General features: G+C 39.3%; 1 protein-coding gene and 1 pseudogene across 1 annotated transcript in view; one reads left to right on the plus strand and one right to left on the minus strand.

Moving 5' to 3' along the window:
- LCORL (ligand dependent nuclear receptor corepressor-like) overlaps positions 1-27,306 on the plus strand; it is a 90,370-nt gene that overhangs the window by 37,134 nt on the left and 25,930 nt on the right. The window contains exon 3 of the mRNA XM_011969481.1: positions 25,103-25,354. Coding sequence (XP_011824871.1) covers positions 25,103-25,354 — 252 coding nt within the window. The remainder of the gene's footprint in view (positions 1-25,102; positions 25,355-27,306) is intronic.
- On the minus strand, positions 20,868-22,469 carry LOC105531545 (annotated as a pseudogene).

Raw genomic sequence — 27,306 nt, forward strand, 5'->3', positions numbered from 1 at the left:
CAAAAGACTGTATTGGCAATTAATGGTTAATACACTTGATTTGTATTATTTCAGCACTGCCATCATTGATAATTTGTTTTCTGAGAATTAGATTCTAAATCTGGAAGAAGAAGAACACATTTTACTCTTCTCTCCAAATGTTACTTTGATTCCTTCTTTCTTCTTCTGTACCTGCCAAAACGGCCATATATAGTATTGAAACTTCATTAATGGGCAAAGTATGTAATAACCGGGCATCTGTATAATATCACTTTTTTTTTAGTCAGGACTGCTTCATTTGTTCTCTGTGAAACTGCATATTGAGTGTGTCAGTTTGAATGCCAGTGAGTGGGCAGTTAGTTACATAGTGGGTAACTGATTTGTTTTCACTGTCTATTTTTTAGAAAGACTTAATACTTTATTCTGTTCTAGCCTGAGGAGAAAATATATTTTAAAATACCTTGATACCATGTTTCGTGAATGCTTTTAGTGTATGGAGAAAAACAATTTTACTATTGAGATACTTGCTCACTAGTAGTAAAGAAGTGCCAAGTGAAGGTGCTGTGTAGTTGTCAAAATGTGAATTGGAATTTAAAACTTTACCCATAATGTGGAATTATTGTTGCTCCATAATTCTGCAGATCTGCATTCCTGCATTTCTATGATTATTCACTTACTGAATGATAAAACTTGCAGCTAAATTTGTCTTCAACACACCTTTCTCAGAGCATCAATTATATTATTCATTAAGGAATAAATAGGATCTCTAAAGCATGTATCAACATCAGAACTAAGCTTTATGAATTATACAGTGCATCTAGTGATTCCTTATTCTAAAAGATCTCTGGTGCCATCTACTGAATGCTTTTTAAAGGAAAAAACATGAAATCAAAAAATAGATTTTCACTTAATTCAATTTTTTGTTTTGTTTTAATTTTCAATTAATAGAACAGATTTAGGTTTACAGAAGAACTAAACAGGAAGTACAGAATTCTCATGTAATCACTTTTCCCCCATCCCCTCAGTTTCCCCAGTAACACCTATCATTGGTGTATTTCATTTGTTACAATTGATGAACAAATACTGATACATTAGTATTAACTAAAGTTCATAGTTTACATCAGGATCAGTTTGTATATGTAGTACAGTTCTATGGATTTTCCAAATACACAGTCATGTGTCCTTCATTACAGTATCATTCATAATATATCACTTCCCTAAAAATCCCTGTAATCCATAAAAAATCCCTGAAGTCTAAGGACTTGATACTAGGAAATAAAAAGGAAGAGTCTTAAAATCATAGGATCAGAGGTAGCAGTCTTGGCAAGGTACCATTTCTGAAGAAGAGAAGGGTGAGTTAGAAGGAATATTACTTAGAATCTTGTTAATAAATGGAAGGAAGAAATTAAGGGTCCTGTGGAAACAAAAGAGAATCACAAAACTGAAAGCATATCAACTCTTCATTCCACTCTACCATTCAAAATGCACCACTAATTAAAGGAACTATACCATACCAGCATAAGGGTTCTTTTCATCCAGATTATCTCTGTATACAGCAGTTTTTATGTATGACAGTAATTGCTGGTTTGGGAATATAAAGTAATTCAAAATGAATAGAATATAGGACATATGAAATTCTCTTTAAAAAAACAAGCAGAAAAACAGAAGAATGGTACATCATAACACTTCAAAGTGAATTTATATATTCTTAAAAGAAGCATTGGCAGATATGATAAAACACCTTACATAAAATCCAGACATTCAAAAAGAAATAGATAAAAAGGAAGATGGGAATTGAGAATTGACTAAACTTAGGAATACAATTTTAGAAAAAGAAATCCTGTTAGAAAGAAAGACTTAATTTCAAAGGAGAATAGATTTGACTGAAAATATAAGAGTCTTTGGAGAAAGCTTGAAAATGGCTGAGAGAATGAAAATGAAATAAAATGATAAAAAGGTAGAGTAAAAAGTTGTTGCTAGAACAGTGCTTGAACAGCAAAAAGTCCAACACAGGTGTAATTGGAGCCCCAAAGAAGAAAACAAAATAGTGGAACATATTGAAACTATAATTTGAGAAAACTTTCCAGAAATATATTTGAAACTACATAGCTCACTACATACCTGGGATAATTGACACAGAATAGCAAATTTTGAGACATACAGGTAAAACTATGATAATTTTTAAAAAGAAAAAACCCAATGTACCTCAAGACAAAAATACTAAGTCACAAAGATAAAAATCAGATGAATCAAAATTCTCAACAAGAACATTTAAAGAAAGACAGCCCCAGAGCAACATTTTCAAAGAAGTTAAAAAATAAGCGAAACTTTTGTGTTCCGTCAAGTTCTATTTCGTGTATGAAGGTGGTCAAAACATAAATATGCAAGAACTCAAGAAATACTGTATTTAAAGCACTACTAGAATAATCTACTGGAGCTAACATTTTCTGTAAAGGACCCAGAAAATAAATATTGGAGATTTTGCAGGCAATATGGTCTCTATTGCAATTCACCATATTTGCCATTATAATAAAAATATCCATAGACAGTACATTAATGAATTAGTGTGGGTGTGTTTCAATAAAACTTTATCTACAAAAAGTGATGGTGGGCCACATATGTCCCCCTACCTGCTCACACTCATACTCTATGGCATATTTCATGAAATTAATAAATGGCAAAAGGAGCGATTGTGAGCATTGGCCATATTTTATCTAAGGCTAAAGCAGAGTGAAGATTAGAAAGAGTGGGAAATGAAGTAGGAAAAATTCATTGAGTGTCATTTAGGTATTATTTAGGAATCAAAGATATCATTTGAAGCCTGAATACCAAACAGCCTAACTAAGGAAAAGGGGACTAATGGCATCATAAGAAGGTAAAACTGGTAATCAGTAAAAAGACAAACCATCTTAAATATTGAAAAATTTTACAAAGCAAAGAAAAAGGACCACATGAAGAAAGAAAAAGAAAACGTAACTCTGTAAGCTGACACTAATATATGAGTCATTGTAGGACATGTGAAAACATTGAACTCCCCTATTAAACAGGTGTCTAGAATGGTTCATGAAGCAAGACTCAGTTTGAGCTGTATATATTGGCAAGACATACCTGAAATAAAATGATTTTAAAAGACTAAAAGTAAAGGAGTGAGAAAAGGTATGGACGGCAAATGAAAACAGTAAAGAAAGCCAAGATTAATTCTAATGTCAACCAGGGTAGAAATTGGGCGGCAAAAGGGCTACTTCATAGTGTTAAAGACACTTCCTCTGGCTTTTATTTACATTTTTGAGGAAAAGCTGATCTGTTTTCCAAAGTGGCTGTAGCATTTTGCATTGCCACCAAAATTGTATGAGGGTTCCAGTTTTTCCACATCCTCCACAACACTTGTTATTTGCGTTTTTTTATTACAACAGTCTTACTGGGTATGAAATAGTATCTCATAGTTTTGATTTTCATTTTCCTAATAACTAATCATGCTAAGCATCTTGTCATGTACTTATAAGCCATTAGTAACATCTTCTTTTTAGAAATGTCTATTCAGATCATTTGCCCATTTTTCATATTTGGCATGTCTTTATTGTTGAATTGTAAGAGTTCTTCATATATGGTGGATATTGGACCCTTATAAGACATATGGTTTAGAAATATTTTTTCCCATTGTGTGGACTGTCTTTGTTTCTTGATAGTGTCCTTTGAAGCTTAAAATTTTTAATTTTCGTGAAGTTCAGTTTATCCATTTCGTTCTTGTTGTTTGTGCTTTTAGTGTCAGATCTGAGAAATCATAGCCTAATCCAAGGTCATGAAGATTTAAACATATGTCTTCTAAGAGTTTTATAATTTCGTCTCCTATATTTGGATCTTTGATCCATTTTGGGTTAATTTTTGTATATAGTGTGGAGTAGAGGTCCAACTTCATATTTTGCATTGAAATATCCAGTCTTCCCAGCATAATTTGTTGAAAAGATTATTCTTTCTCCCATTTAATTGTTTTGGTACTCATCAAAAATAAATTAACTGTATATGAATGCGTTTATGTTCGGACTCGATTGTTTTCCATTATTCTACATGTCTGTCCAGTAACACCTAGTCTTGACTATTGTATTTATAGTAAGCTTTGAAATTAGAAAATGCTAATCCTCCAGTTTTGTTCTCTTTCAAGATTATTTTGGGTATTCAGGGTCCCTTGCATTTTTATGTGAATTTTAGAATCAGCTTGCCAGTTTCTATAAAACTGCCAACTGGGATTTAGATAGGGATTGTGTTGAACCTGTTGATAAAAATTGAGGAGTATTACCATCTTAACAATATTAAGTTTTTCAATCTGTGAACAGAGGACGTATTCCTATTATATTATTTTAAGTCTTTATTATGTTTCCAGTTTTCAGTGTACAATTCTTCCACCTTTTAAAGTTTATTTTTTATAAGTATTTTATTTGTGATGCCATTGTAAATGTGATTTTTTAAAAATTGCATTTTGGATTCGTTTTGTGCCATTGGCTAGAAATAAAATTCATTTTTGTATATTGATTTGGTATCCTGTAACCTTGTGAACTTGATTATTAGTTCTTAATGTTTGTTTGTATACAGATTCCTTAGAAATGTATGTATATAAGATTATACGCAAATATACAAGATTATACAACGGAAATCTAAATTAAATTTATATATCACAAGATTATATTATTTATATAAAAAGAGAGTTTTGTTTCTTCCTTGCCAATCCAGATGTCTTTTATTTATTTTTCTTGCTTTATTCCCTTGGCTAGAACACTCCAGTATAGTGTTGAAGTGATGAGAGCATATATCCTTGTTTGGTTCCTGACAAAGCATTCTGGGGGAAAGCTTTTAGCCTTTCACCATTAAATACCATGTTCCCAGTGGATTTTTTACAGATACCTTTATGAGATTTAAGGACATTTTCTTCTATTCCTAGCTTGTTCATTGTTTTTGCCATGAAAGGAAATTGTATTTTGTCAAGGACTTTTTCTACATGTATGGAGATTATGTAGCTTTTGTTCTGTATTCTGTTAATATGTTTGTTAACATGCTGAATTATATGAATTGATTGATTTTTGTTTGTTTGTTTTTGAGACAGGCTCTTTGTCACCCAGGCTGTGGTGCAGTGGTGCAGTCATGGTTCATTGCAGCCTTGCCACTGTCTGAGCTCAAGTGATTCTCCCACTAAGTAGCTAGGACTACAGGGGCCAGACATCACTAATGCCTGGCTAAATTTTTGTGTTTTTTGTAGAGACAGTGCTTTACCATATTGCCTAGGCTGGTCTCAAACTCCTGGGCTCAAGCGATCTGCCCACCTCACCATCCCAAAGTGCTGGGATTACAGGCTTGAGCTACTCTGCCCAGCCAGGATGGATTGATTTTTATATGTTAAACCAACCTGGAATTCTTGACATAAAGCTTTCTTGTTCATGGTGTATAATTCTTTTTAATGTGTTACTGGATCCTCTTTGATAGCATTTTATTGAGTACTGAGTCTAGAGGGACAAACCTTGTATTATTATGCTTTGCTTTATTGCGCTTTGTAGATTTTGCATTTTTTTAACAAATTGAAGGTACGTGGCAGCGCTGCATCGAACAAGTCTGTTTGCGCCATTTTCCTTGTAACATGTTCACTTCATGTCTCTGTGTCACGTTTTAGTAATTCTCACAATATTTCAAACTTTTTTAGTATTACTGTTGTATCTGTTATGGTGATCCTTGATGTTATGATTGTAATTATTTTGGGGTACCACGAACCACTCCCACATGAGAAGATGAAATGTGTGTGTTCTGACAGTTCCACCGACCACTCATTTTCCCATCTCAGGCCCTCTTCTTCCCTGAGATACAACAGGATTGAAGTTAGGCCTATTAATTACGCTACTATGGCCTCTGAGTATTTAAGTGAGAGGAAGAGTCATATGCCTCTTATTTTAAATCAAAAGCTATAAATGACTAAGCTTAGTGAGAAAGACATTGAAGTCGGGATAGGCCAAAAGCTACTCCTATCACATCAAACAGTTTCTGCACAATGCATCACATTGTGTATGCCAAGGAAAAGTTCTTTAAGAAAATTAAAAGTGCTGCTCCGGTGAATACATGAGTGATAAAGCAAATCAGGCTTATTGCTGATAGGGAGAAAGTTTGAGTGGTCTGAGTAGAAGACCAAACCAGCCATGACATTCCGTTAAGCCAAAACCTAAACTAGAGCAAGGGCCTAAGTCTCTTTAATTCGTTGAAGGCCGAGACAGCTGAGAGGAAGCTTCAGGAGAGAAGTTGGAAGCTAGCAGAGATTGGTTCTTGAGATTTAAAGAAAGCTGTCTCCATTACATGAAAGTGCAAGGTGAAGCAGCAGCAAGTGCTGATATAGAAGCTGCAGCAGGCTATCCAGATCTAGCTAAGATCTTTGATGAAGAACTGTACCAAACAATAAATTTTCAATGTGTTAATACATGAAACAGTCTTCTGTTAAAAGAGGATGCCATCTAGGGCTTTCATAGCTAGAGCGAAGTCAATGCCTGGCTTCAAAGCTTCAAAGGACAGGCTTACTCTCTGGTTATGGCCTAATGCAGCTGTGACTTTAACTTGAAGCCAGTGCTGATTTACCATGCCAAAAATTCTAGGGCCTGTAAGGATTACACTAAATATACTCTGCCTGTGCTCTATGTGTAGAACAACAAAGCCTGGGTGACAGCACATCTGTTTACAGAATGGTTTACTGATTATTTTAAGCCCACCGTATTATTCAGCATTCTCTGAAAGGACAGGACTAATACGATAGATGTATATGTGAAAAGGAGTTTATTAAGGAGTATTGACTCACATGATTACAAGGTGAAGTCCCATAATAGGCTGTCTGCAAGCTGAGGAGCAAGGAAGCCAATCCAAGTCCCAAAACCTCAAAAGTAGGGAAAAGGAGTCTGAAATCCAGAACCTCGAAAGTAGGGAAGCCACCAATGCTGCCTTCAGTCTGTGGCCAGAGGCCCGAGAGCCCCTGTCAAACCATTAGTGTAGGTCCGGGAGTCCAAAAGCTGAAGAACTTGGAGTTCAAAATTTGAGGGCAGAAAACTTCCAGCACAGGAGAAAGAGGAAGGCCAGAAGACTTAGCCAGACTAATTTTTCTACATTCCGCTGCCTACTTTTATCCTAGGCAAGCTGGCAGCTGATTATGTGTTGCCCACCCAGATTGAGGGTGGATCTACCTCTCCTAGTTCACTGACTCAAATGTTAATCCCCTTTGGCCACACCCTCACAGACACAACCAAGAACAAGACTTTTCAATCTCATCAAATTGACACTCAATATTAACCATCACACCCCTTGTCAACTTGAACCTATACACATCTGAAATCACACATAATATTCAAATAAAGACAGCAGCAAGGTAATAATTGTGCCTAACATAATACAGCTATCCTTAGTACAGTGCACCAGTCCCCAGTCGAAATGCTATTACATAAAGTTAACAGCACTTTATTTTTATTTTTTTTTATTTTCTTATAGGAATTTTATTAAATATTATTTTATCAGGTTGGGCCCAGTGGCTCACGCCTATAATCCCAGCACTCTGGGAGGCGGGCGGATCACTTCAGCCCAGGAGCTCGAGATGAGCCCGGGCAACATGGTGAAACCCCATTTCTACAAAAAGTACAAAAATTAGCCTGATGCGGTGGTGTGTGCCTGTAGTCCCAGCTGCTACCCGGGAGGCTGAGGCGGAAGGATTGCTGAGTCCGGGATGTTAAGGTTGCAGTGAGCTGAAATTGTGCCACCGCAATCCAGCCTGGGTGACAGAGTGGCACCCTGTTTCAAAATAAATAAATCAATATTTTATTAAATCATTTTGTCAAACTTTGAATAGGCCTCAATTGAGCATAGTAGTAACTTACGTATGTGAAAACAAATACTCCAAAAATGGACGACAATTAATCTATAGACATACATTCAAAAAATTGTATCTTAATGATTACCACTACAAAATTGTACAAAACAGCAATCATTGCTTCACATGCTATTCAGAATTTTACCCCTCTTTTATCCTCAATATATGCAAAAGGCAAAAAAAAGAATTTGCCTTTTGGGTTATACGTGGGTTGCTGGGATTTGGCTTTTTAACATTTTTTGGTGAAGTTTGGGGCTAAAACCTATCAAGTTATCTTGGTTAACAGCACTTTAATGCTGATATGAAGTCAATAAATCTTACGACACATGATAAAGGGAAAAGAAAGGAAATAAAATGAAGATACTTTCTTAGTACAAGTGTATACATGCACAACATGTTCTTTTTTTCTGAGATGGAGTCTCACTCTTGTCACCCAGGCTGGAGTGCAGTGGCATGATCTCAGCTCACTGCAACCTCCACCTCCTAGGTTCAAGTGATTCTCCTGTCTCAGCCTCCCAAGTAGCTGGAATTACAGCCTCGTGCCACCACGCCTGGCTAATTTTTTGTATTTTTACTAGAGACAGGGTTTCACCGTGTTAGCCAGGATGGTCTCGATCTCCTGACCTCATGATCTGCCCGCCTCGGCCTCCCAAAGTGCTGGGATTACAAGCATGAGCAACCGCACCCGGCCACAACATGTTCTTAATAAATTGAGGAGGAAATGCTTATGACATTACAGTCCTCGTTTCTGTAACTGGTCACGTGGTCGTAACTGGTATTGATTACTACCTTCTTCTACTACCCATTCTGTATCCCCTTTCCCTTCAGCAGGCACCTCAGTGGGCTGTGGGTTTTTTCCCGATGGAGTGACCTAAGGTTTCATTCTCAAAGGGTCTGGGACGTTTGTAATCCTGCCTGGATTGGGCTGCTGTAGCTTCCCATTGACCTTAATCACAGAGCATGGTAATACTAAGAGATGCCCTAAGGGATCTCCTGTATTCCACACATACTCTTCCTTACCTCCACTGTGGAGTAGTAGACTGATTGCATCTTGATAGTTTGTCTGGGTCAGTCACCCCAGCCAAACTGTAACTCCCTTCTTAGCCTGTTGACTGAGAGGTAGGGGGACCCCAAAGTATCCAGGTGGCAGTCTTAACTTCCAGTTTAACGGAATCGTTGTGTTTCCTGTTGGCAGCATTCCTCCCTCTGGAACTAAGATCTCTAGGCCAGCAGTACGTAATGTTACAGGAACAGGAAGCAAGAATTTTGCTAGTGGATCAATAGGGGTGATGGTGAGTGGTGCCACTTCAACTTCCACCCCTTGACTCCTGGACCCATGAATCCTGGCTATGGGAGAAACAGTACCATACATGGAACGCTGATTCGGAGCATGCACAGCCTTCTGGAGAACTTTGCCCTAGCCCCGCAAAGTATTGTCATCTAGTTGGAGTTTTAATTGTGACTTCAAAAGGCCATTCCACCATTCTATCAATCCAGCTACTTCATGATGATGGGGAACATGGTCAGACCAGTGAATTCCATGAGCATGAGCCCACTGCCTCACTTCTTTAGCTGTAAAGTGAATGCCTTGGTTAGAGGCAACGCTATGTGGAATACTGTGATGGTAAATAAGGCATTCCTTGAGTCCACGCATGTAGTCTTGGCAGAAGCATTGCGTGCAGGATAAGCAAACCCGTATCTGGAGTGTCCGTTCCGGTGAGGACAAACTGTTGCCCTTTCCATGATGGAAGAGGTCCAATATAATCAACCTTCCACCAAGTAGCCGGCTGATCACCCCGAGGAATGGTGCCATATTGAGGGCTCAGTGTTGGTCTCTGCTGCTGGCAAATTGGGCTCTTAGCAGTGGCTGCAGCGAGGTTAGCCTTGGTGATTGGAAGTCCGTGTTGCTAAGCCCATGTGTAACCTCCATCCCTGCCACCATGGCCACTTTGTTCATGGGCCCATTGGGCGATGACAGGGGTGGCTGAGGAAAGAGGTCATCCTATCCTCTTGATTATTAAAATCCTCCTCTGCTGAGGTGACCCATTGGTGAGCACTCATATGAGATAGAAATATTTTCACAGTTTTTGAGCACTCAGAGAGGTCCAGCCACACAACATCTTTCCCAAATTTCTTTGTCACCAATTTCCTCATCATGATTCTTCCAAGTCCATGACCATCTATCCAAACCATTGGCTACAGCCCATGAATCAGTATATAATCGCACATCTGGCCATTTCTCCTTCAAAGAATAGTGCACAACGAGGTGCACTGCTCAAAGTTCTGCCCACTAGGAAGATTTCCCTTCCTAGACTTGGAAGGGAAAGTCCACACTGCATGGACTTGGAAAAATCATGATTGGGAAATTGGTGACAAAGAAATTCAGGAAAGATGCAGGTGCTGCCCTTGTAAATCTGTTTTGCAAAGTATTGGTCAAGAGTATGTGTTCTGGACCCTCCCAGCTGGGATGAGTAGGTCTAAAGTGACTAATTTACTCTAACATCCCAGTCTCCCTAAGCCTTTGGATCCCTTCCTCTACATTAAACCAAGGGAAATCAGGCATTTCCAGCTTGCTCACAGGGGTCCGTCTTTTTTTGGGGGGAGGTGGGGTGCAGGGATAGAGTCTCACTGTGTCATCGAGGCTGGAGTCCAGTGGCACAATCTCAGCTCACTGCAACCTCCGCCTCCTGGGCTCAAGCGATTCTCCTGTCTCAGCCTCCCAAGTATCTGGGATTAAAGGCATCCGCCACCACACCCGGCTAATTTTTGTGTTTTTAGTAGAGATGGGGTTTCACCATGTTGGCCAGGCTGGCCTCGAACTCTTGACCTCAAATTATCTGCCTGCCTTGGCCTCCCAAAGTGTTGGGATTATAGACATTAGCCACTGCACCTGCCCTTGAGCCCATATTTAATCCATATTTCAGCTAAGCAAGCAAATAAACTATTAGAACCTTTTTTTAACTCCCCAGGCTGCAACATTAAATGCAGAATTCCTGCTTAGTGAGCCCAAATCAATAAATTCAGCCTGATCCAACTTTGTTTCTTCCACCATTATCCCCCATCCTTCATATTCATTCCTATGCCTGTCCTCCAGATTTCTGCTTATATAAGTTAGAAAACTCAAACAGTTATTTTGGAGTGTAGCGCAGCTCATCATGGGTAACACTTTGAACCTTCCCTCTAGGGGCCTGCCAGATCTTTAGTTATAGGTCTAAAAGCAAACAGGGGTGTTAGGGTTGGATCCTGAGGAGAATCGGCACTGTCTTGCCTGGCAGCTGCCTTGGGAGGCCATCACTGTTGCCTCAGGCAGTGTACGGTTAATCTCCTCAGACAAAGGTGGAAAGGCTGATGGCTGCGCGGGTTGGGAAGGGGATGTGTTGGGGATGTTGCCACCACTGGGAGTGGGGAGGCTGTTTCCTCTGACTAAAAAGACTCATCAGAATTTAGTAGATTAGTGCTCCCAGCCTCATCAGGATTCTCCCACAAGTTCCCATTCCAAGTTGCAAGGCCCCTTCTTTTACAGTCAGTGCCCTCACTTTAAACACTAGACACCTTGTGAAACTGTGTGTGAACCTTTCGTTGCAGGTCAGCCACTCGCATGATAAGAGCTTGTGTCTGATTTTCCACAATTTCAGCTCTTTCTTGACAGGAGATAAAACTCTCACTCAGAGCAATCTTATTACATTTGAGACTCAGCATGTTGTTCCTCTTGAGCCGGGAGATAGAATCCCTGAGTTCATAATTTTCTTTCATCACTTTGTCTAGTGAACTTAGGAGCAAACAACCAACTTCATTATATTCCTTGGTTCTTTACATATGGTCAAAAGTATTATGTACAGAGTCACTAAACTTGCCTCTCACAGGCAGTGAATCAGGAGTATCAAATGCATTTATTTTGCCTAACTCTAAACAGTTTATGCCAAGGACTATCAGTATTCTCCATACTATTAGAGGTAGAGTTCTTAACATTTTTGGTTCTAATCATATTAAGCAGCCAATTCCAGAAACCCAAAAACCAACATAAAAACTCCATCTTTAAACTTCTGTTCCTCTAAAACCGCTCCCGGGACCAAAATCTGTAATTAGTCAAGACAGGACTAATAGGATAGATGTATATATGAAAAGGGGTTTATTGAAGAGAGTTGACTCGCACAGTCACAAGTTGAAGTCCCACAATAGACTGTTGACAAGCTGCGGAGCAAGGAAACCAGTCTGAATCCCAAAACCTCAAAAGTAGGGAAGCGGACAGTGCAGCCTTCAGGCTGTGGTTGGAGGCCTGATCACCCTGTCAAACCACTGGTGTAGGTTCAAGAGTTCAAAAGCTGAAGAACTTGGGAGTTTGATGTTCGAGGGCAGGAAGCATCCAGCAAGAGAGAAGAATGGAGGCCAGAAGACTTACCCAGACTAATTTTTCCACATTCCACCACCTGCTTTTATTCTAACCGAGCTGGCAGCTGATTATTTGGTGCCCACCCAGATAGAGGGTGGGTCTACCTCTACTAGTTCACTGACTCAAATGTTAATCTCCTTTGCAGCACCCTCACAGACACACCCAGGAACAATACTTTGCATGCTTCATTCCAGTCAAGTTGAATATTAACCATCACATCCATTGTTGAGACCTACTACTCAGAAAAAAGAATTCCTTTCAAAATATTACAGCTCACTGAAAATGCACTTGATTACCTAAGAGCTCTGATGGAGATATACAAGGATATTAATGCTGTTTTCATGCCCTGAAAACAAGAACATCTATTCTGCAGCCCATGGATCAAGGAGTAATTTCTACATTCAAGTTTTATTATAAAAGAAATACATTTTGTAAGGCTGTAGCTGCCATGGATAGTGATTCCTCTGATAGATCTGGACAAGGTAAATTGAAAAGCTTCTAGAAAGGATTCACTAAATGCCGTTAAGAACATTACTGATTCGTTTGGGCGCGGTGGCTCAACGCCTGTAATCTCAGCACTTTGGAAGGTCAAGTGGGGCAGATCACAAGGTCAGGAGTTTGAGACCATCCTGGCCAACATGGTGAAACCCTTTCTCTACTAAAATACAAAAAAAATTAACCAGGTGTGGTGGTGCGCACCTGTAGTCCCAGCTACTCGGGAAGCTGAGGCAGGGGAATCGCTTGAACCTGGGTGGCGGAGGTTGCCGTGAGACGAGATTGCGCCACTGCACTCCAGCCTGGCAACAGAGCAAGACTTAGTCTCAAAAACAAAAAAATAAATGTAAAAAAGAACGTTGCTGATTCATGGGAGGAAGTCAGAATATCAGAATTAACAGAAGAAGTTGCTTTGCAAGAAGTTGATTCCAGCCTCATAGATAACATTGAGGGCTTCAAGAGGAAGCAACTGCAGACGTGGTAGAAACAGCAAGAGAACTAGAAAGAGAAGTGAAGCCTGAAGATGTGACTGAATTGCTGCAATCTCATGTTTAAACTTTAATAGATGAAGAGTTGCTTTTCATGGATGAGCAGAGAAATTGCTTTCCTGAGAGGGAATTTACTTCTGGCAAAGATGCTGTGAGCATTGTTGAAATGACCGCAAAGGATTTAGAATATTGCATAAACTTAGTTGATAAAAGAGTGGCAGGGTTTGAGAGGATTAACTCCAATTTTGAAAGAAGTTCTACTTGGGGTATAATGCCATCAAATAGCATCACATGCTACAGAGCAGTGTTTCATGAAAGCAGAATCAATCAGTGGGCAAATTTCATTGTTGTCTTAATGTAAGAAATTGCTACAGCCACCCCACCCTTCAGCAGCCACCACCCTTATCATTCGGCAAGTGTCAACATTGAGGCAAGACGCTCCACCAGCAAAAAGATTACCACTTGCTGAAGGTTGAGATGATTGTTAGAATTTTTTAACAATAAAGTATTCTTAAATTAAGGTATTTGTTCAGGAAAAACTCTCTCAAGCTGCATTTTTTCCTATATTTTCATACCACCACAACACAGAAGACTTCTGTGACCAGAGGCCTGGATGGTTTTCCCCACATACTGAGCAGTGGACACCACCTGGGTGCCCTCTAATTCAATTCCGATACTATCTACCTGGAGATAGTGTTACATTTCACAGGGCGACTGATTGGCTTCACGTTGGGGTTCCATGACCCCGTCTCTGGGTTCGATTAATTTGCTGGAATGGCTCATAGAACCCAAGGAAACACTTAACTGGCTTATTCTAAAGGATATTACAGAGGATACCGATGAAGAGATGCACAGGGCAAGGCATGGGGAATGGAGTGTGGAGCTTCCATGCCCTCCCTGGGCATGCCACCCTCCAGGGCCCTTCACATGTTCAACTATCTGGAACCCCCCGAACTCAGCCCTCGGGTTTTTAATGGAAGCTTCTTGACATCAGCATTCCATCTTCCAGAGTACAGGGGAAGACCATCTCTAAGGAGGGTCTTAAGACCCACAGTTACAAAGGCAGGGGATTGGAGTCCTACGTTAGGGCAGGTGAAAGGAGGGCAGGAGAGATTCTGTTTCTTGGGGCCTGCTCCTGAGACCTAACACACCCAACACACCCCTAATAAAAGACTGTAACAAGGGCTGTGGAAGTTAGGAGCCAAGAACCATGGATGAGAACCAACATGTAACATTATACCACAGGTATGGGTACTTCTTTAGACATAATGCTATTACACACTTAATAGACTATAGTTTAAACATAACTTATAGGCACTGGGAAAGCAAAAAATTCTTGCTACTATCTTTATTGCAATACTTGCTTTTTTCCAGTCATCTGGAACTGAACCTGCAATATCTAATATGTGTATTGCTAATGGATAGGGTTTTTTTATTTGATAGTTTTCATATGCTTTCTCTGGTTTTGATATCAGGATAATATTGACCCATAAATAGAGTTGAAAGTGTTTCTTCCATTTTATTAAAGAGCTTTTAAGGATTGAGATTAATTTCTCTTTAAATATCTGGTAGAGGTTACCATTGAAGCCATCTGTTCCTGGGCCTCTATTTGGGGTAAATTTTTGGTTATGAATTCAATCCCTTTGCTTTTTACAGGTTTATTCATATTTTCTGTTACTTCCTGAGTCAATTTGGTAATTTGTGTCCTTCTAGGAATTTGGCAATTTCATCTAGGTTATCTAATTTATGGGTGTACTGTTTTTTATAGTATTTTCTGATAATCTTTTGTGTTTTTTTAAGATCAGTGGTGGTATATCTTCTTTCGTTTCTGGTTTTAGAAAGTAACTCAGGCCTTCTCTAGTTATTTTCTTGGTCTGTCTAGCTAACGGTTTGTTTAGTCCCTTACTTGTGATTATTTTATTTTACTTTTTTTCTTGCTGCTTTCAAAATTTATTCTTTGTCTTTGGTTTGATTAGGATGCATCTAAATGTGATCTCTGAGTTTATTGTGCTTAGCATTTGTTGACCTTCTTAGATGTGTAAATAAATATTTTCTTCAAATTGGGGGCGTTGTCATTTTTTTTTTCAAATATTTTTTTCTGCTTTTCTCTCTTCTTTCCTTCTGGGAATTCCTTTTGTAAATCTTGATACATTTGATTGGTGTCCCACAGGTCTCTGAGGCTCTGTTCACCTACCTGCTTACCTACCCTCCCCATCTTTGTCCTTAGACTGAATAATCTTAGTCTGCCTATCTTCAAGTTGATTGGTTCTTTTTTCTGCCAGGTCAAATCTACCAGTGTATATCTAGTGATTTTTCATTTTAATTTGTGTACTTTTCAGCACCGCAATTTCTGTCTGGTTCTTTATTATAAATTTATTTAATTGCCTGTTTAGTGAAATATTCTCCTCATACTTTAGTTGTTTATACATGGTTTCCTTTCATTCTTTGAACATATTTTAAATGTCTGATTTAAAGTTCTTTTGTCTAATAAGTTCAATATCTGGGCTTTCTCAGAGACATTTTCTGTGGACTTTTTCCCCTATGTGTGATACGTTTTTATGTCTTTGCATGTCCCATAATGTTTTGTTTAAAAACTAAATATTTAAAATAATACAGTGTGACAACTGGAAATCAGATTATCCTCCACCCCAAGGTTTGTTGTTGCTGTATCATTGTTGTTATTCTTTGTTTAGTGACTTTTCTAAACTAATGCTGTGAAGGTAGTATTCTTTGTGTTCTGTGCCCACTGACATCTTCACGTAGTTAGCTTAGTGATCAACTAATGATTGAACAGAGGTTTCCTTATATGTCTACAATCGTAAGACTCTCAGTGTTTGCCATGGGGGCTCTGTGTGTCTTGAGGGGGAAGGATGAGAATAGTGCAGTTGTTTGTTTTGGTGTTTTTTTGTTTTGTTTGTTTCGTTTTTTGTTTTGTTTTGTTTTTGTTACCTTGTAGCTTCAGCGCAAAGGAAAAACGGTGCAATTTAAAATGCCATAATAGCTTGCTGTACTTGCTGAGATTCAGTTGATTTTGAGATTCAGCTGATTTTCTTGAATAGAGTAAGCTTTTGGTTAATTCCCAGAGTTCTTTTGTTTAATGACGTTACATTCCCCCTCCTACCCTGCAAAACAGCAACAACTACTCGCAAGAGACCCACACAGCATTAAGTGTCAAACCGGAAGAAAACCAGTCACCTTTCTGAAGTATATTTTCCTAGCTGTTTTCCTGATTTAATCTTTGCTCGATAATCATTTCTTAATTTTGGCATCTTTTGCTTTCTGTATATTATAGACTGAGAATTTTCAAAACAATCAAAACCTGCTATCTCTTTGTTTAACAGTCTGTAGTAAGCTGCTCTTGCATTGCTGTAAAGAAATATCTCAGCCAGCTCAGTGGCTCATTCCTGTAATCCCAGCACTTTGGGAAGCCAGGGCAGGTGGATCACCTGAGGTCAGGAGTTCAAGATCAGCCTGGCCAACATGGCAAAGCCCCGTCTCTACAAAAATACAAAACTTAGCCGGGTGTGGTGGCAGGCGCATGTGGTCGCAGCTATTTGGGAGGCTGAGGCAGGAGAATCGCTTGAACCCAGGAGGCAGAGGTTGCAGTGACCCAGGATCATGCCACTGCACTCCAGCCTAGGTGACAGAGTGAGACTCTTTCTCAAAAAAAAAAAAAAAAAGTCTCAGCCTGGCCAACATGGTGAAACCCCGTCTCTACTAAAAATAGAAGTTAGCTGGGTGCAATGACACATGCCTGTAATCCCAGCTACTCGGGAGACTGAGGCAGGAGAATCACTTGAACCCAGGAGGTAGAGGTTGCAATGAGCCAAGATTGTGCCGTTGCACCCCAGCCTGGGTGACAGAGTGAGACTCTGTCTCGGGAAAAAAAAAAAAAAAGAAAAAAAGAAATACCTGAGGCTGGGCAATCTATAAAGAAAAGAAGTTTGGCCAGGCATGGTGGCTAATGCCAGTACTTTGGGAGGCCAAGGCAGGCAGAGCACTTGAGACCGGGAGTTTCAGACTGGCCTAAACCAACATGGCAAAACCCAGCCGCTACTAAAAATACGAAACTTAGCTGGGCATGGTGGCACATGCCTGTAATCCCAGCTACTCAGGAGGCGGAGTCATGAGAATTGCTTGAGCCTAGGAGGTGGAAGTTGCAGTGAGCCAAGATCATGCCACTGCTCCAACCTGGGTGACAGAGGGACACTCTCTCAAAAAAAAAAAAAAAAAAAGAAGAAGAAAATTAAAAGAAGACATTTAATTGGCTCATGCTTTTGCAGTCTGTGAGTCTGTGCAAGCATGACACCAATATCTGCTCAGCTCTAGTAAGGACCTCAGGAAGCTTAAAATCATGGCGGAAAGCAAAGCAGAAGCCAGCACATCACATGGCAAAAGAAAAAGAGAGAGGAGGTCCCAGACTTTTAAACAACCAGATCTCACATGGACTGAGGGAGAACTCACTTATTACCAAGGGGATGGTGCTAAGTCATTCATGAGGGATCCGCCCCATTATTACCGAAACACCAGTGGTTTGATGTAGGTCTTGCTGCTTGCTTCACAAAAAGCGAATCACTGACACAACAATTATTGCCAAGAAAGGCTTTAATCAGTTGCTGCAGCCAAGGAGATGGGTGCTCAATCTCAAATTCATCTGCCTGACTAAAACTAAGAGTTTATATAGCAGGGGAGAAATGTAACTGTGTGTAAGAAAACAAGAATTAGGGAAGGGGCAAGGACGCAATCATGGTGAATGAGGGATCCATGATGTGGTGCCGTCGTCTGGTGAGTTTCAGTTCTTTGATACTTTCTTTGAGAGGCCTGAAGGTCCTTTTCTGAGGAAGGAACTCAGATAAAACAAATACAAGTTTCAAGCTTTTTAAGACCAGAAGGGGCAATTTCTATGTTTATCAAAAAGAACAGTCTGTGGGGGCAGTTGGGTTGGTTTCACCATGATCCGATCACCTCCCATCAGACCCCAACTTCAACATTCAGAATCACATTTTAACATGAGATTTAGAGGGGACAAACATCTAAACCATATCGCAGTTCTTCCTTGAGTTTATCTCTTTCTTTTTACACTTTAATTAGCAAGAAGCAGCCAGGGGCCACCTTTCACACTTTGCTTAGATATATAGATCATCCAATTCATTGGGCACATTTTCTACTTCCCAAATTACTGAAGATAACAGTGTTGTGAAACTTTCTCCCATTACATAATTCCAGTAATATTTACCTCATTTTTCTAGAAGTTCTTACTCTGCAGCCTTCTTAAAGGCTGTATTAACAGCTTATTGAAATTACTTCAATCTTCCATTAATACTATTCCCAGAGACCACTTCCTGGTTCAAAAGTGACACCTACATTTTCAGTTTTTTATTACAGCAGCATCCCACTAATATGCACCAAAATCTGTATTATTTACGACTCTATAACAAATTACTTTCCAAATTCAGCAGTTTCAAACAACAGACGTTTATTATTTCACATTTTCTCTGGGGTCAGGAACCTGAGAATTGCTCAGCTAGTTGGTTTTGGCTCACTTTTTCATGAGGCTACAATCAAGGAGTGAGCTGGGTTGTGGTCATAGGAGATTTGATTGTTGTAGAATGTCTTGCAAGTCCACACATTTGGCTGCTTGCAGGAGGCTTCCATCTTTCTTCACGTAAGCCACCTCATGGGACTTCTCATAGTTATGGCTTTCTCTAGAGTGAGTGATGAGAGAGAGAGAGATGAAGAAACAGGTAAGTGAATGGGAGAAGGAGATAGAGGAGAAGGGAAAGGGAAGGGAAGGGGAGAAAGAAAATAAAAGGAGAGGAGAAGCGGGGGGCAAAAGAGAAAACAACCAAGAGCACCAGTGTTCATCACTGTCCAGTATGAAAACTTCATTCATTTTTAACATAATCTCCAAAGTGACACATACTTTCACAGTATGCTATTGGTTACACAGACTACCCATGATACAACATGGGGGGCAAGGGGGTATTGCACAGCAGTGTTATATCAGGAGGCAGGAATTATTGAGGACCATCTTGAAGCAGCAGCCACACAGGGCTTTTTAAATTAGTTAACTTTGAAAAATGAAGAAATAAGGCAAAAAATAAGTGTTCTTGTCTAATAGGGGGCAGTAAACCCTATTTCTGGGTGGCAACATTCTTCTAGGCAAATATTTACTACTAGCCTGATCGTTGTAAAAATTTGAGTTTACAATTCCTAACCTACATCTAGATCTTCAGTTATTTGCTTTTTTGTAGGTATAACAACTTGTGCAAGTGATTTAGGAGACTCACTAACCAGTCAGCAGCTGAGAAGCATTCTCTTTGTCTGTCTGTCTGGTTTTCTGCCTCTCTTTTGCCTGGTCCTTTGGTCTCACACATGGACTTATTCCACAATATAGTATAAAGAGACAAAAAGTGAGTGGGTGAATAAAACAGAGTAGCACTATTTATTGTGCTTTAAACTTTGCTGTAAATTCAATCCTAAAGTATAGCCCTAGTCACATGATATGGGTCTAATAATGTCTGTCCTTTATGGCAGATATAATCATATTGAATTGATAAAGTGATGATGTTAGTAATACATTTCAGGACAGTTAACTAAAATACCTAAAAGTAAAGCTAGTATCTCCTTTAAATACATAATACAAAGCAAGATTAGGTTTGAAAAAAGGTGAAGAAGAATGTTCATAGAAGCCTTCAAAGATTTCTAAAGATAATCATCAAGCAGTAGTATATCTTTGAATCCTATGTGCAACAGGATATTTCTTGTTTTGATAGTGCACTTTAGTTAGGTTACATGTGCTAATATAATCTAGCTTGGACCAAAAACGTATCACATGGGTTTATAAAGTATGTCTTTTATATTTTTCCAGTTATGAAGTTAACAAATAAGAAGGGACTTTAAAAAGTTCATGGAAAAAATGGAATTCAAAGATAAAAATAAAAAATACAAAGTTTATTTCTCAACATAAGCTCCATCCAATTCAAGACACTTTTGTAAGCAAGGATACCAGCCATTTAGTCCATACTCAAAAGAACTGGGAATGTAACCGTGTCAGTGCAATTTTTTTTACATTATTAACTGAAGAAAAATTGGTGACCTTTAAAGTTTTTTTAAGATTAGGAAACAAAAAAATTAGAAGACATCAAATGAGGATTATAAGGTGGATGCCTGATGATTTCCCATCATAACTCTTGCCAGATTGCCCTTGTTTGATGAAAGAAATGAGCAAGAGCATTATTGTGGAGGACTCCCTGGTGAAGCTTTCCTGGGCATTTTTCTGCTCAAACTTTGGCTGCCTTTCTCAGAACACTCTCATAATAAACACATGTTATTTCTTTGACTCTCCAGAAAGTCAACAAGCAAAAAGCCTTGAACATTCCAAAACACTGTTGCCATAACCTTTGCTCTTAGTCTGTCCGCTTTGGCTTTGACAGGACCACTTCCATCTCTTGGCAGCCATTGCTTTAATTGTGTTTTATCTTCAGGATTATATTGGTAAAACCATGTTTCATCGCCTTTTACAATTCTTTGAGGACATGCTCTGAATCTTGAACCCACTGGTTAAAATTTTTTCATTGAAAGCTCTGCTGTTGTCTGCAACTGATCTGGGCGCAATGGTCTTGGCACCCATTGAGTGGAAATCTGCTCAGCTTTAGTTTTGGAGTCAGAATTGTGTGAGCTAATGTCCATCAAGATGTCTATGATGTTGACTATCATTCCTGCTGTTAATCACCAGTCTTCTTCAATTGGGATGCAAACAAAATGAATTTTTGTCCTCACAAATTGATGCAGATGTTCTGTCACTGCAGGCTTTATCTTCAACATCATCTCATCCCTTAAAATGAGTTGTCCATTTTTTTGACCTCTGAACTTTTTATTGGCCTTCTCCTCCCCAGAGGGGACCCTGCTTCTGCTGGCTTAATGTTTCAAAACTTTGGTATCATTGGTCTCAGGTACCACTTTGCCATCCACTATCCAGTGGCTGGTGGTCTTTTGGATGGTTTGCATGGAGTTGCTGCTGTCCAGGGCATCACCAAGATTGAAGTCCTCACCGTCTTCCAGCAGGCGTCGATAGATGGTGATCTTAGCCTCCAGCTTGACCTTGATGTTTGGCAGGACCTCGTACTCCTGGACCTGGTGCTGCCCCTCTGCCCGGGTCTGTGCCAGCTCCGACTCCAGGTGCAGGAGGATCCCATTGAGCTACTCCATCTGTAGGGTGTAGTGGGCCTCCACCTCCCTCAGGCCATTCTCCAAGCTGGCCTTCAGGTTTCTCATCAAGTCCAGGTCCATCTCCAAGGACTGGACTATAAGTCTCAACTTCATGAGCACCATCTCAGCAGCTCCAGCTCCGGCAGACTGCGTGGTGATCACTGTGGTGGTCTCCTCAATCTGCTGAGACGCTGAGACCAGTAACTTGTCTGGCTGCTCTCGGTTCTTCTGAGCCAGCTTGTTGTATTGGGCCCAAATGTCTACCATGATCTTGGCAAGGTCCTGAGATTTGGTGGCATGTACCTCCACAGTCACCCTGGAGCTGGCAGTCTGGGCTTGTAGGCCTTTTACTTCCTCTTCATGGTTCTTCGTGAAGAGCAGCTCCTCCTTGAGAGCCTCCATCTGTGTCTCCAGCTGCAGCCGAGTGACATTGGTTTCATCAGTAACTTTGCAGGAGCCCAGGATGTTGCTCTCCACAGACTGGTGCACGGCCAGCTTTGTCTCATACTTGACTCTAAAGTCATCATCAGCAAGACGGGCATTGTCAATCTGCTGAACAACGCAGACATTTTCCACAGTATTTGCGAAAATCTGAGCCCTTAGGTCCTTGATGGTCTTGAACTAATGGTTCCAGTCTCTGCCCTGGGGTCCCTTCTTCTCCAGGTGCCCCCGATTTTGCTCTCCAGCTTCTCTAGTTCTTGGTGTCCAGGCTCCTCACTCTGTCCAGATAGGTGGCCAGGTGGTCATTCAGGCTTTGCATGCTCTGGCCATTCAGGCCTTACGTGGTCTTCTCGTTCTGGATGCCTTCCTTTCCTGCCAGACCCCCAGCCATCCCCATGGCCAGGTCCCCGGACCTGAAGCCACCCTGGAAGCTGGTGGAGCAGGACATGGAGATCAGGGAAACAGAGCTCCCGGAACCTGCATAGATGCCAGCCACGCTGCTGACCAGTCAGGCACCGTAGCTGGGTGCCTGGACGGAGTCCAGGAACCAGTAGCTGGTGGAGAAGGTGGAGCAAGTGGTGAAGCTCATGCTGTACGGGGAGGAGAGCGAGAGGACGGGACTCAGACTTTGCCAACGACCAAGTTATCCATTTTTAAACTGCTGATTTCTTTAGAACATTATCCTCATAAACTTTTTCAAAATTACTAGTGATTTTACCATTCTTCCATCCAAGCTTTAACGTATAGTTAATATTTGTTCTTACTTCAATTTTAGCAGAACTCATGTTGCTCTGATACTGGATGTTTTCAAACTGATGTCTTATCCTTCTTAGTGCCTCAAGCTAGATGCCGTTTACACATGTTATAACAAGTTAGTAGTTTATTTTGGTGCAAAAAATTTTTGAAATTTATGCATAGTTTTTTTATAATGTGCGTTTTCCATGAACTTTGAAGACCCCTTGTACTTTTATTTATTTACCATTTGGTGATTTAAATAAAATATAAGTGCTTAGCCTGCATCTTTTTTTTCTCCTATTATTTCTACTAACGGCTAACATTTACTGGACTATTAATATGCCAAGTACAGAGTTAAGTATTTTATCTACAATCTCATATAATCCTTACAGCATCCAGTGAGCAAGCCCCATAAATATTATCCCAGGTTCTATTATTATTTCTGTCTTAATGAATGCAGAAACTGAGGCATGGAGAGAATATGTAACTAGCCTAAGTTCATAAAGATGGCTAAGATCCCGAACTATAGCTAGGTCGAATAGGAAAACGAATAGTGTCCCTCTTTCCTATCAAGTTCTAAACAAACAATCGAAGTGAAGGCTAAAATTGTATTTTTCTTATAGGCCCATAGTTCCCTCTTTCAGATGTTTTTCAGAATTCAAAATTCTTTGTTTTGAAACAGGTAATACAATGTTTTGTAATATCTCCAACAAGTCTGAGATAGCACCCTGTGATCAAATGTATTGACATTTATGCAGGACCAGTTTATATCAGCTTAAGTCACGTTTTGCTACCAAATGTGATGGTAGTTGTGGTGAGGGTGGGTTTGTTGCCTCTCCTCACCTCCAAATAGTATATTTTGAAACCTTCTTGCATTTTAGAACGATGGACCTATTAATGATAGATGCTGGTTGGAAGGCTTCTCTTTAAGTCTTTTAAACAAGTGTTTTAACTAATACTGAAACACAGAACTAGGGAGGCTTACCACTTCAGTCTCTTAACAACGGTGGATCAGAGAAGGCCTATTCATTTAACACTGATCTACCTGAGTAAGGGTTTAGACATTTAAGGAGTACAGAACTAGTATCTCTACAAGTAGGCCCATTTCTAAGAGGAAAAAGTGTATCCCTACTCAGAAAACAAGTATCTCTAGTCATCCTTCCCAATTTACCAATCACCCTGCATCTAAAGGATCAGAGTAAATAAAGGGAATGGAGCCAGACCAGAAATGTGTGTATAAAAGCCACCACCCCCAATACTAAATCTCTATATCACTATTATAAACTATGTATGTAAGTGATCTGTTCTTATCCCACACTTCTTACTATAAAATCGTTCAGTTGTTTTACCAACTGTATAAGTTTCAGATAGAGTTGTATTATTACTGTTGAACTTTGTTATAGTTGTAGTTGATCAAAATGGTTTGGTTAAAACTCTCTATGATATTCTCATTTTACAAAAATATCTTAGGATATCCATGCTAAAATATTTAGGAGTAAATTGTCCTTATTCTGCAGTTTCAGTGGTTCTACAAATAAAAATAAAGTAAAAAGAAAGCTAATTTGGCAGACTGGTAACAGTTCTTGAATATTAGTAGAAGCTGTGTCGTTGTACTATTCTTTCATTTTTTATTTATGATCAAAATTTTTCTATATAGGCCGGGCGCGGTGGCTCAAGCCTGTAATCCCAGCACTTTGGGAGGCCGAGACGGGCGGATCACAAGGTCAGGAGATGGAGACCATCCTGGCTAACATGGTGAAACCCCGTCTCTACTAAAAAATACAAAAAACTAGCCAGGCGAGGTGGCGGGCGCCTGTAGTCCCAGCTACTCGGGAGGCTGAGGCAGGAGAATGGTGTAAACCCAGGAGGCGGAGCTTGCAGTGAGCTGAGATCCGGCCACTGCACTCCAGCCTGAGGGACAGAGCGAGACTCCGTCTCAAAAAAAAACAATTTCTGTATAAAAAATCGAGGAAAGAAAAAATCCTTGATGATGACATTCAGGACATACATGAAATGCACATTTTACAGAATTGGAGAATTTAATAGATACAGAATTATAAGAATTTAGATGTTTTCCTAGTTAATGCATGCACATTGTACATTTGGATAAAATTTGGTTACTTATACAATTTATGTTCACATACTGAGTGTTTTAATATCTAGTAAAGTATATCTGAATGAATATTAGAACTCTTGAGAATAAGTTGTTCTGCTTCTATGTCTAATTCTTTATCTGTATTTTAGTTTGGTACCAGAGAATGTTTAATTGTAAGAAATAATTAAATATGCCACATTTTTGGTTGATATATTATTATAAAGCTAATTAAATCTACAAAGCTTTTATTGCTAATTCCCAGAAAACATTGGCAGTTATGGACTGATGCTAAAAGACTTCTGAAGTCATTAATTTGTAATAAAAATAAATTTAAATGTTGGTGATTTGCATTTCTCTTTTTAAAATGATTATTATATTTATTTCTTCCCTAGATCTTCCTCAGAACTGTGATCCTAACATTCCCCTAGTTGCTCAGGAATTAATGAAAAAGATGATACGTCAATTTGCGATTGAGTACATTTCAAAAAGTGGTAAAACTCAAGAGAATAGAAATGGTTCAATTGGACCAAGTATAGTATGTAAAAGTATCCAAATGAATCAAGCAGAAAACTCCCTTCAGGAAGAACAGGAAGGCCCCTTAGACCTCACTGTGAATCGAATGCAAGAACAAAATACTCAGCAAGGTAAGATTTTTTGTGTGCATGTAGTATATAATTTGATGTTTTATATCGTCAAATGTATATTTATAACTTTTATATTCATAGCCAAATTTATTTTGGATGTAATATGACTTTTAATTTGCTTATGTACTGGAGAAAAGCACCATTTGCAGCTTCTGTATTTGCATCTTTGTGTATAAAAGAGAAAATTTGAGTTACTCGCAACTCCGTTTGCAATAAAAAAAGTGTATCCTAATAAACAGCTTAAAAATAAAGCATATAAATAAATAAAGGATATAAATAAAAAGATGTTTATAAGAAATAATTATTTTTATAGTGGACAGCTGAAAACAGTAAGCACTTGCTTGTTCAGTTTTTTTTTTGTATTTAAGTGAAGGGGGAAAAAGTAGATGATTTATCTTCCAGTTGTTTATAATGTAACTGGGAACAGAGGAAATGGAATATCTGTGACAAATGTAATGTTATCATGTAACTAACTATATGGAGAAACATTTGTCATAAGGAGCCTGAATGATGATGACCATGTTGGACTTACAGAGTTTAATTAAAAGAGAACCATTACTTCACAGAGGAAAGGCAAGAGGAAGAGCCTTTTAAGTGTGTGTGAAGGACTTAAGTGTTTATCAGAACAAAGGATAATTTAGGTAGCTTTTGTTAATATGGGCTAGGAATAGTGTTGTCAGTCTTTGAAGCCATAAGAAAAAAAGTCAGCATTAAATTTGATTCCAGAAGGCAGTGATGTTAGTTTGGGGCTCTTAAGAAGAATATACTAGTTAGGCCAGGTGCGGTGGCTCATGCCTCTAATCCCAGCACTTTGGGAGGCCAAGGCGGTTGGATCACCTGAGGTCGGGAGTTCAAGACCAGCCTGTGACCAACATGGAGAAACCCCGTCTCTACTAAAAATACAAAATTAGCAAGCATTGTGGTGAGTGCCTGTAATACCAGCTACTCGGGAGGCTGAGGCGGGAGAATTGCTTGAATCCGGGAGGCAGAGGTTGCAGTGAGCCGAGATCGCACCGTTGCACTCCAGCCTGGGCAACAAGAGCGAAACTCTGTCTCTTAAAAAAAAAAAAAAAAAAAGACAAAGAGTATACTAGCTAGTGTTTGAAGATACAGTCTTTTCAGTATGTAAATCAGATTAAAATTTAGAGGGGCTGGAATATGGGAATAATTTTTCCTTTTTAGTTCCCTAACACTAGGTTGCAAGTATTTATGTGACAATATCTGACAAATTTTAAGATAATAGGTTATAAGACAGAGAAAGAAATGTCAAAGATAACTATGATACTGCATGGGTGTCCAACCTTTTGGCTTCCCTGGGTTGCATTGGAAGAAGAAGAATTGTGTTGGGTCACACATAAAATACACGAACACTAACCATAGCTGATAAGCTTTAAAAAGCCGGTAGGGGGGTTCCCTGTGTTATTTTTATGATATCTGCCACCACAGATAAGTAAAAAAATCCTTGCAAAGGGTTGAATACCTGTGAAGGCTTAAGGAAAAAAGTATCAGTACACAGAATTTTGAAACTCGGAAAATAGAGGATTTTTAGAATTGTTTTTATTTGCCTTTCCATGCCTTATATTCCCTTATATCTCCTCTCCTTTTGGGGATTTCTGAAGAGACTAGAACATAGACTTTGGTATGTGACAGACTTGTGGTTGAAATCCTAGCTCTGCTACTTACTTAAGTTACTTGAACAAGTAACGTTACCTGTCAGACCTTTAATTTCTTCAATTGTAATTTGGCCATAATAATAATGGACCCATTGGAGCACTGTGAGAATTAAATATGTAGTAACAAACTCATGAAAGATACTCAAATTCTAGTCTCACCGTACTCTCTACCTCCCTTTCCTTATCACCATAGAAGAAGCCTTAGAAGTAATGTGATAATGATCTATAAATACTTGCATGACTGTTACACTAACGTAGGACTGAGTTTTCTGTGAATGG

The sequence above is a fragment of the Mandrillus leucophaeus genome, unplaced genomic scaffold (assembly GCF_000951045.1).
Source record: "Mandrillus leucophaeus isolate KB7577 unplaced genomic scaffold, Mleu.le_1.0 Scaffold894, whole genome shotgun sequence".
Taxonomy (NCBI): Eukaryota; Metazoa; Chordata; class Mammalia; order Primates; family Cercopithecidae; genus Mandrillus; species Mandrillus leucophaeus.